The 15,397-nt window shown below is 43.7% G+C and overlaps 1 protein-coding gene across 1 annotated transcript in view; it reads left to right on the top strand.

The window, feature by feature from the left end:
- Positions 1 to 5,468: 5,468 nt before the first annotated feature.
- The window catches only part of HIVEP1 (HIVEP zinc finger 1), an 81,489-nt gene continuing 71,560 nt past the window's right edge, over positions 5,469 to 15,397 (top strand). Inside the window, exon 1 of the mRNA XM_059815664.1 lies at positions 5,469 to 5,520. Coding sequence (XP_059671647.1) covers positions 5,469 to 5,520 — 52 coding nt within the window. The remainder of the gene's footprint in view (positions 5,521 to 15,397) is intronic.

Genomic DNA, 15,397 nt, shown 5'->3' with positions numbered 1-15,397 from the left:
CCCAGTAATGGTGAGTACAGCAGAAGGCTTTCCTCACGGACCTCCGTTGCTGTCTGTCTCTTCCAGCACAATGTTTGCTTTTTTGCAAGAGTAGGATATTGCGGATGCATGCCTAGCTGATCGTACGCTGTAACCTCTAGCTCTCTTCCACAGAACTCCTGCTTAGCTGGGAGAGCGCAAGTTGAGCAGTCGATGAAAGATGGAAAACTGGTTGTGAGGCTAGCATGGGATGATGAAATAGAAGAAGAGATAACAATTACTCAGAGGAAAACAACTAGACTAAAGAAACTGTGAAAATATATCACTGGGGAAAAAAAGACAAAACGTGGAATATTTTTTCTACAGTTACTAAATCTGATACCAAAAGGATTTTGGCAATGAATGTGCTGAAGTTTAGTTTAGGTGTCAAGGTTATAACCTGATTGAGGCTAGGAGATAGCCAAAGGAATCCATTTTTCTTTATCTACGAGACAGTATTATTAGTAGCATTAATGCGGACATTTGCTTGCTTGCATTGGTGCATGCCTGAACACTGTCACTTTGCAGCCCAAGTTGCTTTTCTGTGTGACCTTTTCATATTCTTTGTGCAAAAAGTTTCAGTTCAAGTGATTTTTGTATAAAGCCTTAGGTAAATGCAGTTGGTTTTGTTTGTATGTATTTTCTTGTAACGGTAGTAATTTTGTAAGTGTCAAGAAGTGGTACTTTAAACTTTTCTGTAGTCTTTTTATCCTGCATTCCAAATGGCAGGGTTACTTGTGCAGTGTCTGGGGTGGGTACCTATGCAGAACAACTCCCGTGATGCTTTTGGTTGTTGAGGATGTGCTACACGTGCACAGCAAGTTTTTTCCTTTCTGAAAAGAGGGGAAATCCTCAGTCATTGAAACAATTTGTCTTCCAGATTGGACAAAAAACTGTGGGTCTTTGTAGTGGGCTAAAACCCTGCAAAATTTCACCACTGTATTTTTTCCAGTAATCCCAAGAGTGTTTGTTCAGCTGCTTTTATTCAGCGTTGCACTTAACGTGAGTATTTGAAAAAAAACAAAAAAGAGAGGCAGTTAAATTACAGAACTTCTTGGGTTTTTTAAGTTCTGTGACATATACGTATTGTTTCAAACTCCTTTCCATGTTCATGTTGTTGATTCTGTGTGCGTGTAAAGGAGTTTGCTGTGTGCGTGAGCACTCCCGGGAGGGATGTCAGCAATTTGTGCTCCTGAGTCAGCAGCAGTTGCTGGAAAAAGGACAGAAGTGTAGTAACTACAGCGGCGAATGCCGCGGTTCGCGTTGTGTTGTCTGATCCCGATTATGGGCCTTAAGCCCCAACTGACAGCCGCAATCCCCTTGTTTATGAATCTGTTCCTAAATGCTTTCTTCAGGAGAGTCACGCAGCTATGACTGCACCCTGGTTCGTTTCAACATTTCCTCATTAGACTTAAGGGAACTCTCTTAAAACCTGCTACCCATGCTGCTTCCATCGTCAGCGTGAAAGGGGAGGGTTTAACGGAGCTGTGCGAGGACCGGGGGCGGGGATGGATTCGGGAGCAGGAGGGAAGGGCGCTTCACGTTGGCTGGAAAACCATGTCGTCAAATATCGGCTCTATTAGTTTATAATCTCTGCCCCAATTATCACTGCATTGGCCAAGGACTGGGTTGAAATTGTACAGGAGTCTGGGAGCTTTATTTCTCCATTGGTTTTTCACTATGGGCTATTTCAACCCAAAACTTCAAAAACCGAATAGAAATACATTGTTTAATTTAACATATTTTTTTCCACTTATTCTGTGGTCTGGGCTAGGGGGTTTGGGTTGGGTTTTTTTTGTTTTGTTTTTGTATTTTTTTAAAGAAACTAACCGACTGAATCCACAAAAGTGGTACCCTTGGTAACCCTGCGGTGCTTCTGTCCCTGAGCACGTGCACTGCTGTGAAGGGACATCAGCTGTAGAATTGACCTGTGCTTCGTCTTTCAAGGCCTGCACAGGGCTGACTACATTATTTGCTGTTTAGCGTGTTCTGTGATCGGTGCTAAAATTTGAGTTGCACAGTGTGCAGAAATGCTGAGTAACTGCTGTTGCCCTTTTATTTTGTTTTAAATAATTCAAAAAGATGCTTATACAAAGCTGTGGGTGCCCTACTGCATAATTAATACTACAACAAAACCACAGCAGCATTAAAATAATTAGTCAAAAAGGAGCTCTGCTTGTCTGCTACTGACAGAGAAAATTCCGTCCTACCTTTTTATTGCTCTGGAATTGTAGATCCAGGTCTCTCCACAAACCATTTAAAATAGATAGCTTTTGCTGAAGTCCCTCTGTTGACATTTAAGGAGGGGTAAAAAGAGCAGGAGCGAAGAGCTGACATGCCCCTGGAGAGCTCAAAGGAGACCGCTCCAAAAGGACCAGTGGATGTGAAGGGAAATCAAGTCTTGGATCTCAGAAGATGGGATCTGTATCCATCGGTTTTGATAAAGGTACAGAAGGATTTGAGCCGCGGGTGGAGCAGGGTGCAATACAGTGGGTGTTGTGTGTCACCCCGGCGCATTACACAGCCACCATCTTTTCCCAAATTGTTTGCACAAGAACCCAACGTGAGCTCCTGATTGCGGATGAATTATGAACTTTAAAAAAAAAAAAACAACCAAAAAAAGGGAAAAAAACTGAAAACACCCAAAACCCGCCGCAAAACAGTGATACTTTTGATACAGAAGTTGGAAGTTAACAATGATTCCTTTGTGTAGGAGTCCCTTTTGAAGTAAAGAGCCCTGTATCTACAAGAAAACCTTATACAGAGGGATAAATTCTGCTTTTAAGTCTGTATTTTATATCTAAATGTCATATGAATCTTTTTAGCACAACATATGTTAACATGAATATTTACATATGAAAAGGAAATAGGATTTTAAACCATTTAGTTGAATATGTAAGTATCCCTGTCCTTCTTTGATTTTATGTTTTTTCCCCCCCTCCGAACAAACAGCCTTGAGAACTTCAAGGCTGTCATATTTCATTCCCGTCTCACAGTAATTTCAGTTCCTCTTGAGTGCCAATACTGGGTTCCGTCTTAGCTTTTGACACTGAAGTTTCTCAGAAAGCTTTTACATCCATATCCACTGGCCAGAAACCGCTTGGCTGCTTTTTTGAAGTCCCCTTCTTAATTTCTATCACAACATCTCCTAAACCATTTCGCATCTCACGTTTTCATCTAGAAAAGTGGTGGTGGTCTCAGCTGTGGCTGGAACCCCCAGTGTCATAGCCCACGGCGCTGCGGCGGTGCAGTGACCCGCCGAGAAGCTCTTCCCCGGGCTGGTCCGAGAACATCGGTAGTGGTGATGGTCACCTCTCCTGAACCCAGTTCAGCACCGGGCACAGGTGAACTGCCCGGGCCGTGCAACCGCAGCCGCCTCCGGCCCTTCACGGGCTGCGTTGTCTCATGTCTTGCAGGACTGTTGTTGGTTATTTAGAGACACCCTTTCATGTTGGCAGCCTACCGGAGTGTCTTCTCCCAGCTGAGCCTCAAGGCTTGTTCCACCAGAGCTCGAGAGACGTGCCTGCCTTAGCTGCGTGCTGATGCTGTCAGGCAGGGGTGATGTGGAGTACTGTGTCTTACCTGCCTGACTTAAGGGCCCCGGCAGATCCTAGTTCAGGAGAGCGATGTGTACGGCCGCGGTGATGCGGTTGAAACCTCAGCCTGGTGACAGGGAGAAGAGGTGCTGTTTGCTGGTGGCCCGCAGTTGGACCCGTGACAATGATACACCAAGAACTTGTAATGAATCCTATGAGTCATGCCATTACTTTTTGGCGTATCGGTTTCCTTTAACTTTGGGCTCACAGGGAGCCCAAACTCAGCCCCAGAGACTCCTTCCTTCTTCACCTTCACGTGGAAAACGCCTCTGTGTGGTCTGGGCAGACAGCGCACTTGTAGGAAGGAACCTTGATTTTTGACCACTTAAGGAGCAAGCAGCATAGAAACCCATCCTGGAGAACCAGCAATAGCGTAGGGTGAGCAGCCGTTCTGTTGTCATCTTCCATGAAGTAACTGGAAAGTTGTGTAATAAATACTTGTGGCTCTGATCGTCTCTGCAGAATACGCTGTGTGACAGACAGCCTTGCTTAGGGGTCTGTGTCTTTAGGGATTGTGTTGAGTCATACGGTTGATTATTTAAATGTAAATAATAATTGACACACGTTAAAATTTGAATTTCATTAGGGGGATTAGACTTAGGCAAATGAAATTATTTTTTTATATAACACTGTAACATGCTTACTAGTTTGACAAAGACGTTTTTTCCCCCAATACAGAGATAGCAGATAATAATAAGCAAGCAGACAAGGTTATGCAACGAGGGGATATTTTAATCATCTTTATTTTGGAGAAGATGGGCCAGTGTGAGGTACCTCTTAGAAACAATCTACTTCACTGATACTTTGCTTCAACAGACTGACAGCATCTCAGAAAAGAAAAGAAGTGTTTGCTATTCCTGTCGTAGACTTCTTTCAATCACTGCGACAGATGTTCCAAGCGTGTTGCTCCTCTGTTCGGTTTCTTTAGTAGTGAAAATACTGCAGTCTAAATATAGTTTAAATTTGTTGAGATACCTTGTTTGAATAGGATGCAAAATTGCATTATAGCTGGTTTAAATCATAGTGTAACGGGACAAAACCGTTGGAAAGACTATTCAAGATTATTTCAAACCCAGGTGGGAATTTTTATTCAATCATATTTAAAGCGGTTCCAAAGAAGTGCTATCTTTTTCTAACATATCCTTGCAATCTGATTTAGGATGAACACTAGATACTGTAGCGAACTCTTCTCCCCCTGTTTATTATTTGGAATTACCTTAGATAAAAATGGGAAAAAATACTCATTAAATAGTTCTCTTTTCCTGTATCTGCAGTGTTGTCCTTGTGACAGCTGTGTATTGCACATCAGGAATGCACAGATTTTGTTTTCCTTGTTTTTTCAATTGAAACGGAGCTTAGCATTTAGGAGCAGTTGAAGTGGCTGAGATCAGCGAGAGAGAGACCCAATACAGGTACGCAATGTACCCATTTTTCCTTTGGGGAATTTGGGAGGTGAGAAGGTTTACGGACAAAATTATGACTGTTAAGTCATCAGTAAAACTCCCTTCAACTAGAAGAGACCCTTTGATAGTCTTCTATGCATTTTCCTGTCAAAGAAAGCATCCAAGGTTCTCCAGGTTATTCAGGTATGACCTCCCGCTTCCCTCTGCCAGTGAGTTCCAGTTCAGAGCTCTTCTCTGTCATCTCTCCTGCTCACTGGCTCCTGGAGACCACTGGGAGAGCTAACAAGATGATGCAGGCTGAGTTCTGCTGAACGTGTCGATGGTGAATAGCTCCTCCTTTTTATTCTCCCCCCCTTCGTATCTAGAGGACTGCTTGCTGTTGATGAGACCCACTTTTGGAGACCACTGGCTTGGGAGCACAGCTGCCTGCCCGGAGGCGGGTCACGGTGGTATGACGGTAACTGCACTGGCCTGCGTCCCTTACGATGACAAGCGCGATTCCGGTCAGTGACATTGATCGGGGGAACACTCTCATTTGGGTACTGGCTGGCTGAAGGCTTTCTGCTCCCTCTTTGTGACATCTGGCATCAGGACACGTATACAGATGAAGTTGCTAAATTGCAGTGTTTGGGACGAGGTGCTCTTGGTTTCCAAAAATGATGAGGAGAGCAATGCTAGGGCACGGTTCAAGGTTTATTTCATCACTTGGACTTTCACTCCAGTGGAAGAGATTGGGATTTCAGCTTTAGAAAATGGGGATTGTCAGTTTGTAATCTATTTTTGTTTCATTACTAGTTAATTTTTAATAGACTGTTAAAATACTGCTCCAAGAAGGAGGTGTAGGGAAATACAGGTGCTGTGATCTCCGGTCACGAATGACTGAAAACAGTTAGCATCCTTCATTTTTTGCCCCTTTTTGGGGGAGGAGAGAGAAGCTCGCGCGGTAATCGCATGCTGCCAGGTCCTTGCTGTGAATCAGGTGGCAATAGAAACAGTCTCTTGAAGGTCCCGCTTCTGCGGGAAAACTCACTGGTAGTTGACTTGAGCACCCAACTTTGAGCCTTCACAGGAGAGAGCAGTTCACGTACGCTTTGTCTTGAAGCTATTCGGGCCCTGCTATGATCTCACGTAAGGAGACATTTTCTTCTAGGTTTGTTTTACAAATTTAGAGTTAGGTTTGTTCATACTCATCTTTCTTTTTCTTTGGTTTCAAGCTTCTCTGCACAGCGGTGATGATTGTGGTTATTCACTTACTCGTTTCTTCATGTTGCTTGTGTTGATTTAGTGCCCGTAGGTCTTTAAGCTGTGGGAACAGTGGGAAAGACTTTGAACGTCTCATTTCTCCCCTTTTTTGCAGCATTGTTCTTCTGATTAAACAGAAGTCCGATAGCATTCACCCCAGGCGGTGCTTTATAAAGTTCACCTGTAATTTTACTATCCCTGGACAGCTGAATCTACTTTCATTTCCTTGCAGCGTGATGGTGGCCTTCTCTTGTTTTTACAAATTATTTTTAATTTTTTTTTTTTTTTTTTAATGAAAGAAGGTTATTAACCTACTTCTTGGGTTTGCTTTCCTGTTTGAAGAGCTGAGTGGGGCACATCAGGACAGCTGTGGCATTGGGGTTTCAAACTTCATCTCTTTTGTCCAGCTCCCATGCCAAAGTATAGGAGCATGGTGACACCTTTATTTCCTGAAAGGTAAATTGGTCATTTAGGGACAGACATCTGAGATTCTTCTTTATTTCTTTGTCCTAACCCATTTATAACAACAAGGTTTCCAGCAAGACGATGGTGCCTTTAGCTCAGGATTTAGCAGGGCAAATTACTGCAAGCGAGGAGAAGAGGTAAAGTTTCTTGGAGGTGAATATAGTGAAGATGTTCCTGCCTGCCCATAGCATTTGGATATGGCTAGTAAGAACGGGAAACACCTTGACCTTTATGTAACCTTCTGCCCTGGTACTTTACCATCTGTCTCAAGACCTGCAATAGGAGATTTGACTGCCTCTCGCAAGCTCTCTTACCAAGGCTGTCTCCCAAAAAGGGAAACAGAGGAGTTAACGTAAAAATGTTTTCCTTCAGAACTGTATGTTAGAGAATTCAACCAAGACCCTGATTTTAGCTCCGGTAGAAGTCTAAAACGGGCACAAACCGTTTTCCAAGGTCCATTTTTCTGCATATATATAAGAAAGTAAATGAACCAGTAGTTCGGTATGTGGGGCAGAATATTCCTAAACGACAGCAAGGAGAAAGGTTTTTTGGAAAGAGCCACAACCGCCGATTCACGAGTTAGCGAGGTTTCTTCCTCCAACAGGGGATACCAGTTCTTTGTAAGAAATCCCCGGCGGAGAGCGCTGAGGAGAGGTGGTATGCTGTGAAACAGAAACTGAAGCGGTTGCAGACATGATACCTCCCTGTTGAACATTAATGAACTGCAACATTTATATGTAAGGCTTGTGGCTTTTTATGTGTGCTTAGCTTGTCAGAAGTTTCTCAGGGCATTAAGGGCAGGCAGTGTCATTTGTGCAATAGGCAAAGCCCTCTGCCTGTGGATGTAACGGTGACCTTGCTTGAACTGATAAATAGCTGACTTATCCACGACCTTTAGTAGCAAAATATGTTCACCATCTACAGCGTTTTAAGGTTTGCTTCAAAAGAGGTCAGTGGATAAAGCATATGTATGTGTGCATCGCTCTGCGTGATCCTTTCTGGCTTCTAACAGCCCATCAAGGGAATTCCAGAGTTTTAGGAGTAGCAGCGCAATCATTTTTCCATGCGCTCGCTTTCTTCCTCGTGAAAAGCGCTCATTCATAGGGACGCGTGGTGGTGCGCAGCCTGTTGATCTTAAAGGAAAGAAAAAAACCACGACAATGTAAAGTTGGGTTTTATCCTCTTAATGTAAAATAAGGCTTATTTTCTGTTTGCATTCTCTGGTTTAATTTGACAGAAGACAGAGGTGATATTAAAATATAATGAGGGCAGTTCATTTTGTTGGTTCACAGTGGCTCAGATTTAGAAGAAAAAAACCCAACCTTAATCAGCGTAGTACTTAAGGGCTCCCGTGTAAGAACATTACGCTTAACCTTCAGCACACGCTTACGGCTGCCCTGAATAGTAATGAGTTTAAGCACATGCTTAAGTGTTTTCCTGAAGGAAGACCTAAGTATCTTGGCAAGGGTTGTATTACGGCTTCCTTTACCTTTATCATAAATCCCAGCACCAGAGGCAAACTTTTCTTTCATCTCTTGGCAGATATCTGGGTGTATAGATTTTTCCACCTCCGTTTGGCGTGCTTTCTCCGGCTCTCTTGCTGCAATCTGATCAGCCTCGGCTGACCTTCAACGGTGTTCCGCACGGGCCGGGGGGGCCTGCGCATGGATCCGCTTGCACGATCAAAGTCCGCACCTTGCCTTTCATCTGCCAGTCCTCTGCCTTCCCGGGGTTATTGATTCCAAGAAGTTAAAACGCGCAACAATTTTTTGCGGCGCCCGTTAACGGGAGAAGTGGGAATGGGTATTGCTGTAGGTGGTTTTCCATGGTGGGAGGGGGATTGGAGCGGGTTAAATCTGTGCCAGCCGGCTGTTTGTTGGATGTGGGGGATGCAAAAAAGGAGGGGGGGGGGGGAAGGAAAAAAACCCAAAGAAACAAAAAAACCCCAAACCCCCAAAACAAAATACCCACAAAACAAAATACCCCCAAAACAAAATACCCCCAAAACAAAAAAGCCCCGACCCTTGGCCTTCTCCAGACTCCGCTCGGGGTAAGGCGGTGCGCGGAGCGGTGCGCGGAGCGGTGTGCGGAGCGGTGTGCGGTGGCGGTGGGCTCCGCGGGGGCCGCCGGCCTTTTGGCAGGGCTCGGCGCGCTCCTCTTGCGTAAGAGGCGGACCGTCTTCCCCGTCTTTGCCGTTGCCATGGCGAGATAGCGGGGGAGGATTCCTGGGATCCGTAAGCCGGGAAGAGAGATTACGTCTTAACCCGGCAGCGGGCTGCGCCTGCCGTGATGTGGCAGGGTCCTTCGGGTGTCCCGGGGGGTGACCCGCCGGCGGAGGGGAGCGAGGCATCACCTTAAATAAAAGGGAGCTGCGCGGGGGGTGGCTTTGGGGGTGAGAGGATGGGGTGCCTCTGCACGGGGGTGAGGAACACCCCAAGACTTTCGGGGCGGTTGGTTTGCGGCAGCGGGCTGGTCTCGGCGCGAAGGGGAGGCATACGTGGTCATGCGTATTTCTAGCGCCCGCCGAGAACTGGGTGCCGTCTGCTAGAAGGGGATTCTTCTAATTTTCATCCGCGTATTTTATTATCGCGGTTAGTTGTTAGCGTTTTAATTGTAAGCTGTGCGTGTGAACGGATCCTGAAAAATCTATGAGCAGTAAGCAGGCAGCGAGTCTAAGTATTAGCCTTACACTGATACCTAGCCTAGATCAAGTCGTTGACAGATGTCTTCAACATGAACGGAAGGAATGACGGAAGAAGACATCCGTGTCTGCTTTGGTAAGTTTTCTTTCCATTATCTTTAATTGTTTCCATCTCTTGCTCAGTGTCAGAGCGGGAGCAGTTGCCACTGATGGGGTCTTTTTGGGCTTTTGAGCCTTTTCCTACTCTTTGCCTGCTGGAATTCCTAGAAGCAGGTGAGAATTTATTGAGTCCTGTCACTGTGATCTCCTCTTTTGTCGCTGCAAGGCTATCATTAGTGCAGGCAAAAACTTTCTACATTCTGATGTTTGGCTTTAAGTTTGGAGAAGATGATGTATTTTCTAGAAGAAAGTATGAAAAATACTGTACTGCAAAATACTGTGCTGTAAACACGTTTCTTAAGAGCACCAACCCTACCTCGGTTAATAATATTCATTGCCAGAAAACAAATGTGTGTGGGGAAAAAAAAATCTAAGTAAATTTAACATTTTTCAGCTGTTTTACAGCAGGTGGGGTAAGAAATGTGTTAGGATGTAAAAGAGTACGCTACTGGGAAATGAGCTTGCATTACACCCACAGAGCATTTACTGTACATTAGTTATAACCCTGTTGTTTTTGTTGTCTGCAATTAATTGAGTAATTTCTTCCATGACTGAAACTGCAGGTTAAGCATGTTTGCTTTCAAAGACAGTCTTCTGAATCGAGACGGCTTTTGCACTTGCCGTATTAACAAGCTCTCGCAAAGCACGTTTTGTGCACTACGGTTATGAATTCCTGAAAGGTATCGGTGGGGGTTAATTCAGAGTTACATAAACAGCCAATAACAGCACTTCATTGTACTGGAATTGCTCTAAAATAGTTATTAGCTTCCAGGCTGTTACCGGCAAAAGGCTCTGTTTGGTCTACCTGAACAAAGACACTTTGCTTTTGCAAATACTGCGTGTATGAGAAAGACAGAAATGGGCTACAAGAACTTTAAAGCATTAAAGTAAGGATGCTGTTGTATAAATAGGCAAAGCCTAACTTGGGCTGTAGTGTAGCTGTAGCATTGGGTTTTACAGCTGTGACAAGATCTCTATCGCCAAGTTGTACTGGGTGGGGGGGAACCCAACAAAGTCACAACCAAACCAGTTTCTGAGAAGCCGAGTATTTATTGTACGAAGCCATTTGAGAAGAGCGTTGTTGCTTTCATTAGCACAGCATACCTCCTACCTGTGTGCGCGCATGCGGATCTTCTAAAAATGCAGAAGCCGGAGCTGGCAACACATAAAGCTGAATAATACAGCCGTACCGAAGTGTGCAAGCGCGGGGGCAGCACGGGGAGCCAGAAGATGGGATTTGTTGCAGCGGGGTTATGCAGGAGTTCAGCACGCTCCGGGCGCTGCAGGAAGGAGCTGAGGAACAAGTCCCTGCGCGGCGGAGCGCCCTGGGTGCCTGCCTGGCACTGGAGGGTGGCAGCTACGCCTGCAGCCGTTTCTGGTGGCTTCAGGAATTTGCTGGATACTTTTGTTGTTGGAGTGCTTGTTTAGCAAAGCAAGGCCTGGTACCTGTTGAAGGAGACTGCAAAACTGGCGCTGTCTTCTTTTGGATATGAGCAACTGATGTTTGCTCAGAGAAATTGGAAGTGTTCGGATACGAGAACTTTGGTTGCGTTTAGACATCCTCGGTTGCCCCAGAGTAGCTTACAGCTGTTCTTTTCGGGAACTGGAAGTATTGCTTCTGCTGCATTTCTATAAGTAAAGAGTACAGCGAGGGGTTTTTTGGTGCGTGTAATTCAGCTGTCTTTTGCATATGTCTGATGTTCGTTAATATTGACAACTACTTTCCAAGAGATAAAGTAACTTATGTTTTGGTTGTTTCAGCTGTAGGGATTTGACTCTTGTTTATTTTAAAATGCAGTATTGTTCTGCATCACCAGCAGTTGTTTATTGAGGCTTGCAAGGCAAACACCTGACTTTGCATTAACCTTTCTTTCCCTCCCTTCTTCTCCCCTGACCCCAGAGTAGTTCAGCCTGAAACTTGGCAAGTTAATCGCAGTTACCTTGGCAAAACTAAAAACAAATGAAGATGAATGAAGCTTGACCTTAAAATTATTTTGGATAGGCTGGGCATATGCAGCTGAAAGCATTAATTGCTGCTGTTTTGGCAGCTACCTTTGTCAGGGTAGGGTTTCATACATGCTTCCTCCTCGAAGGAAGTGAGACATGCCCCGTCGTCTGCTTTGCTTCTGGAGCCTTTCTGAAGCTCGCTGGGTTTATGAGTAGCCTCAATCGATGTTCTGTAGGTATGCCTTTCAGATATTTTCACTTCCCTGACATGGAACTAGCGTCAGCTTATCTCTGGATCTTTATTTCAGTACATATCTGCTTGTCAAGTGTTTGTGCCCCTTTTAAAAATGGCAGACCTTTACTACAGTCAATACAATTTTAATGGAATTAATGACATTTTAAATTAAGAAGAATTTTTGCTCATTTGTCTGTTATGTACCATGATTTGATTATAAATCCCAGCAGTGCCAGTGGCCCTGGAGATGATAGATGACAGGACACAGTACATAGCAGAGGATCAGCTACTAATATTGGTTGACCCAGTCCTGGCTTGTATTGTGAAAAGACATTGAGCAGGTGCCTATAACTGAACCGCGGAATTTATTTAGAGGGAGACACCAGAATAAAACCCAAGCGCAAATCTTCCTATTAATGTATTTGGAAACCTTTCGTGATATTAAATCTGATGATGTAAGTTCGTGTAGCGTATTTTACCAAAAGTGATCCCAAACCTTGGCAAGTTGTCTTTCATCTAGAAAGTGGGTAGTACAGGGAGATGGAGAAGCAGGGATAAGGCTTTTGGATCGTAACGAAGACTATTCTGCTAACCCAGCCAGAGGGGAAATGTCAAGTGGGGGGCTGAACTGGTTTTAAAGTAACGCATGGGTTTCTTGTGGTGTGGTCTAAGTGTCCATTTGAGACACTGTACGGGAGTACCGTACTGTTTCGGTCTTTTGGTGTTTTGTATGTCCTAAAGTATATGGTCACAAACCAGTTCGTGCTGAGCACAGTAAGATTTTATTCTGGTTCAACATCCGTGCTTTAGTAAGGTTTTTATTGTCATGGCAAGATAAATATCAGGTTTTTATTACTTAATAATAAGTTTTATCTTTACAGATCATTTTCCAAAAGATTTAAATGGGTTGTTGCCTCACCTAGGAGTTACGAGTGTGATTGTCAGGAGCACTTGGAAGTTGAGTTAGATGAACGCTGTTTTAATTGGCAGAAGTTTTATCATTAGCTTCTGTGGGAAAATTAGTTAAAACCTGTCACCAATGTCATAGTGCCTTTGAAAATTCTCAACTACATTATGAAGATTTTTGACTTTGGAATTAATTGCTACAAGTTGGAAGAAGAGGCCACTTTCTAACTCTCCTGATTTTGCATTGTCCGTACAATAATGAGTTGACACTGTATTTAGGAGACACATAGAGAATTCAGGTGCGTTTTTGCAGAAGGGTTTTAGGCAGCTAGCTTTGTGTGGGCCCGCTCTGAGACAATTTAATAGGGTCTGATTTTCAGAGAGTCCCTTTCTGAAAACCAGGCTGGTTTAAGAGAACTGTAGTTGGGCGCTTTGACTCATTAGCTGCTTTTGAAGTCGTTGGTCTAACTATTTCGTATAACCTGTCAGAATGTGTAAGGGTGGGAGGAGTTTGTGCCCCCACCTCGGATGCAGTAGTAACATGTGATGAAACAGCAACAAATCAAGCTGCCTTTAAATTTTTGTGCGCCATTGGAAAAGGCAGCAGTAAATGAGAAGATATGCTCAAGAGCTCATCTAAGGGGTTAATTCAAGAGTGTGTTCTATGTAAGTAGTTGGCAATAAACTGTCTAAATATCTCTGTAAGACTTCGTGTGTGCAGCAGCTATGTTCCTTAGGAATATAAATTATCTTTCCAATAAATCCTTGGAGCATGGAAACGTCGTTTTGTGGACTGGAGCTAAGGCATGCAGGAAGGTTGTGGTGGGCGCCGGTACTGAGCTCTCATATCCCACAACAAGTTCCTTAACCCTGAGACCTGACTTTCCCCCTCCCCATTAAGTAATTCCCTGTGGCGTTTCACCCTCACCTCTCCAGCATCGTCCCACATACTCTCTTCTGCCTTCCCATCACGGAGCCGTGCGGTCGAAAACAAGCATCCTCTTCCCTTTTCCCACTCGCTATAGAAGAGGGAGTTTTGTGCTGCTGGTACGCATCTTCCTACCTGCTTTTTTTTTTTTTTTTATTGCTCTGTGCTGGGATTCTTTCCAAGGCAGCCAGTCCTCACTTTCATCTACGCCCTGGGATTCCGGAGGAGCGACGAAGAAGCAAACCTTTGTGTGAGATTTGGCTGGTTTGCAGAGTCGCTTGCCACAGGGGAATGGAAATCACAGCAAGGGAGTTCCCACAGATAGGTGGATGTTGTGGGGTTGTGCCAGGAAGTTTTGGTTTCCTAATAAAATTGTAAGATAAAATTCTGGTTCTATTAAAATCCTTTGGAGCTTTATAGTCGGCCTAAGCATGGTCTGAATTTCGGTGAAGAAGTACGGGGTTTTCTGGGTTAACCATATTTTTTTTTGCATTTAGGCTTTCCACTGCTCTGGAGATGATTAAATTCAGAGGTTGGGCTCTTTATCCGATGTCCTCTGTCGGTAGCGTGTTGGTGAGGGAGTCGGATGCTCTGAGTATGGAGTGTGGGGTTGGGGAAAGCATTTCAGCTTCATCTAATTTATTCCATGCGACAGAGATACTCGTCTGTGTGTGCCTGTGTACCATTGTAAGGGACAGGTGTATATATAACAAAGAAAAAGACGAGCATTTTGAGATCCATAATCAGCTCTGTAGCTTTACAGTGGATACAATGTTGTTTGTGCAAAAAGCAAAATGTATCCCTATTGAAATTACCTAAACCAGGAGTATTTTCAGAATGAGTCCTCCGAAGGGTAGTAAATGCGTTCATAGATTTGAGCGAACAATAGATATTAAATCCACACTTAATAAGTGTGTGCCAAGCCATTCCTTGTGGGTATGTCAGACGATCTTCAGAGTAGATTTGTACTCTATTCAAACATCTGCAATTAAAGCTCATTGAAATTAGATTCATAGGTCATTGTTGACATTATTTCTAGAAGAGTGTCTTTGTTTTCCTTTATAACTTGTGTTTACTGTGAAAAAGCAACAAAAACTAAAATGTCAGAAGACCCAAAACTTGTCACGTTTCTGTAATTTTTCTGAAATGAAAATGTGTATTAGATAAGAGTTTCCTTGTTACAAATTTTAAATGCTTTGTTTTGAATTTGACTTTTCAAAGTCTGCATGGCTTTCCTTAGTGTAAATTAATAAAAAAATTTGAAACAAAGCTTTGGATAAAATGTTCTTTGTTGTTGTTTTCTTTTTCGAGAAAAAGATGAAACTGACCATTCTAGAAAATATTTTGTGATGTAAAACTTGCTGAAACTCATACTTCCTGCAAACGCCTTAGATTTTGGTAATGGATTTTCTGACAGAAATCTTTCTGGGGGGAGATTCCCTCTGTCAGCATCCTTTTGTCATCAGCACAGGAGCTGCCCCCAGTTTTCCTGGGGAAGCTGGCTGTCAGCCCAACGTGGGCCATTTTAAGCTATAGAAAATCAATCCACTACCACTGCCAAACAATGCTAGCTGTGCCCTTTGGTCATATTAGAATGGGAGAAATGGCCAGCAGATCCTGAAATAAAATTTAATTTAGGGTTTCAAAACACCAGCATATCTTAATGAGAGTCCCAGTGTTGACTCCGCTGTTAATAAGGCTCCGTGTACCTTAGCAGTGCATTTCCCAACCATGATGAGTTTCAGTTTATTTTGCTCTGATTTTATGGATATGCATCACTTGTTTTGGGGATAATTTTGAGGATAATGCACCATATAATGCATTTTGCTCTCCGGTACTAACTTATAATGTCAACCT

This window comes from Gavia stellata, chromosome 3 (genome assembly GCF_030936135.1).
Source record: "Gavia stellata isolate bGavSte3 chromosome 3, bGavSte3.hap2, whole genome shotgun sequence".
Taxonomy (NCBI): Eukaryota; Metazoa; Chordata; class Aves; order Gaviiformes; family Gaviidae; genus Gavia; species Gavia stellata.
The sequence above is the reverse complement of the archived record's forward strand: the minus strand, read 5'-3'. Positions and strand labels throughout refer to the sequence as shown.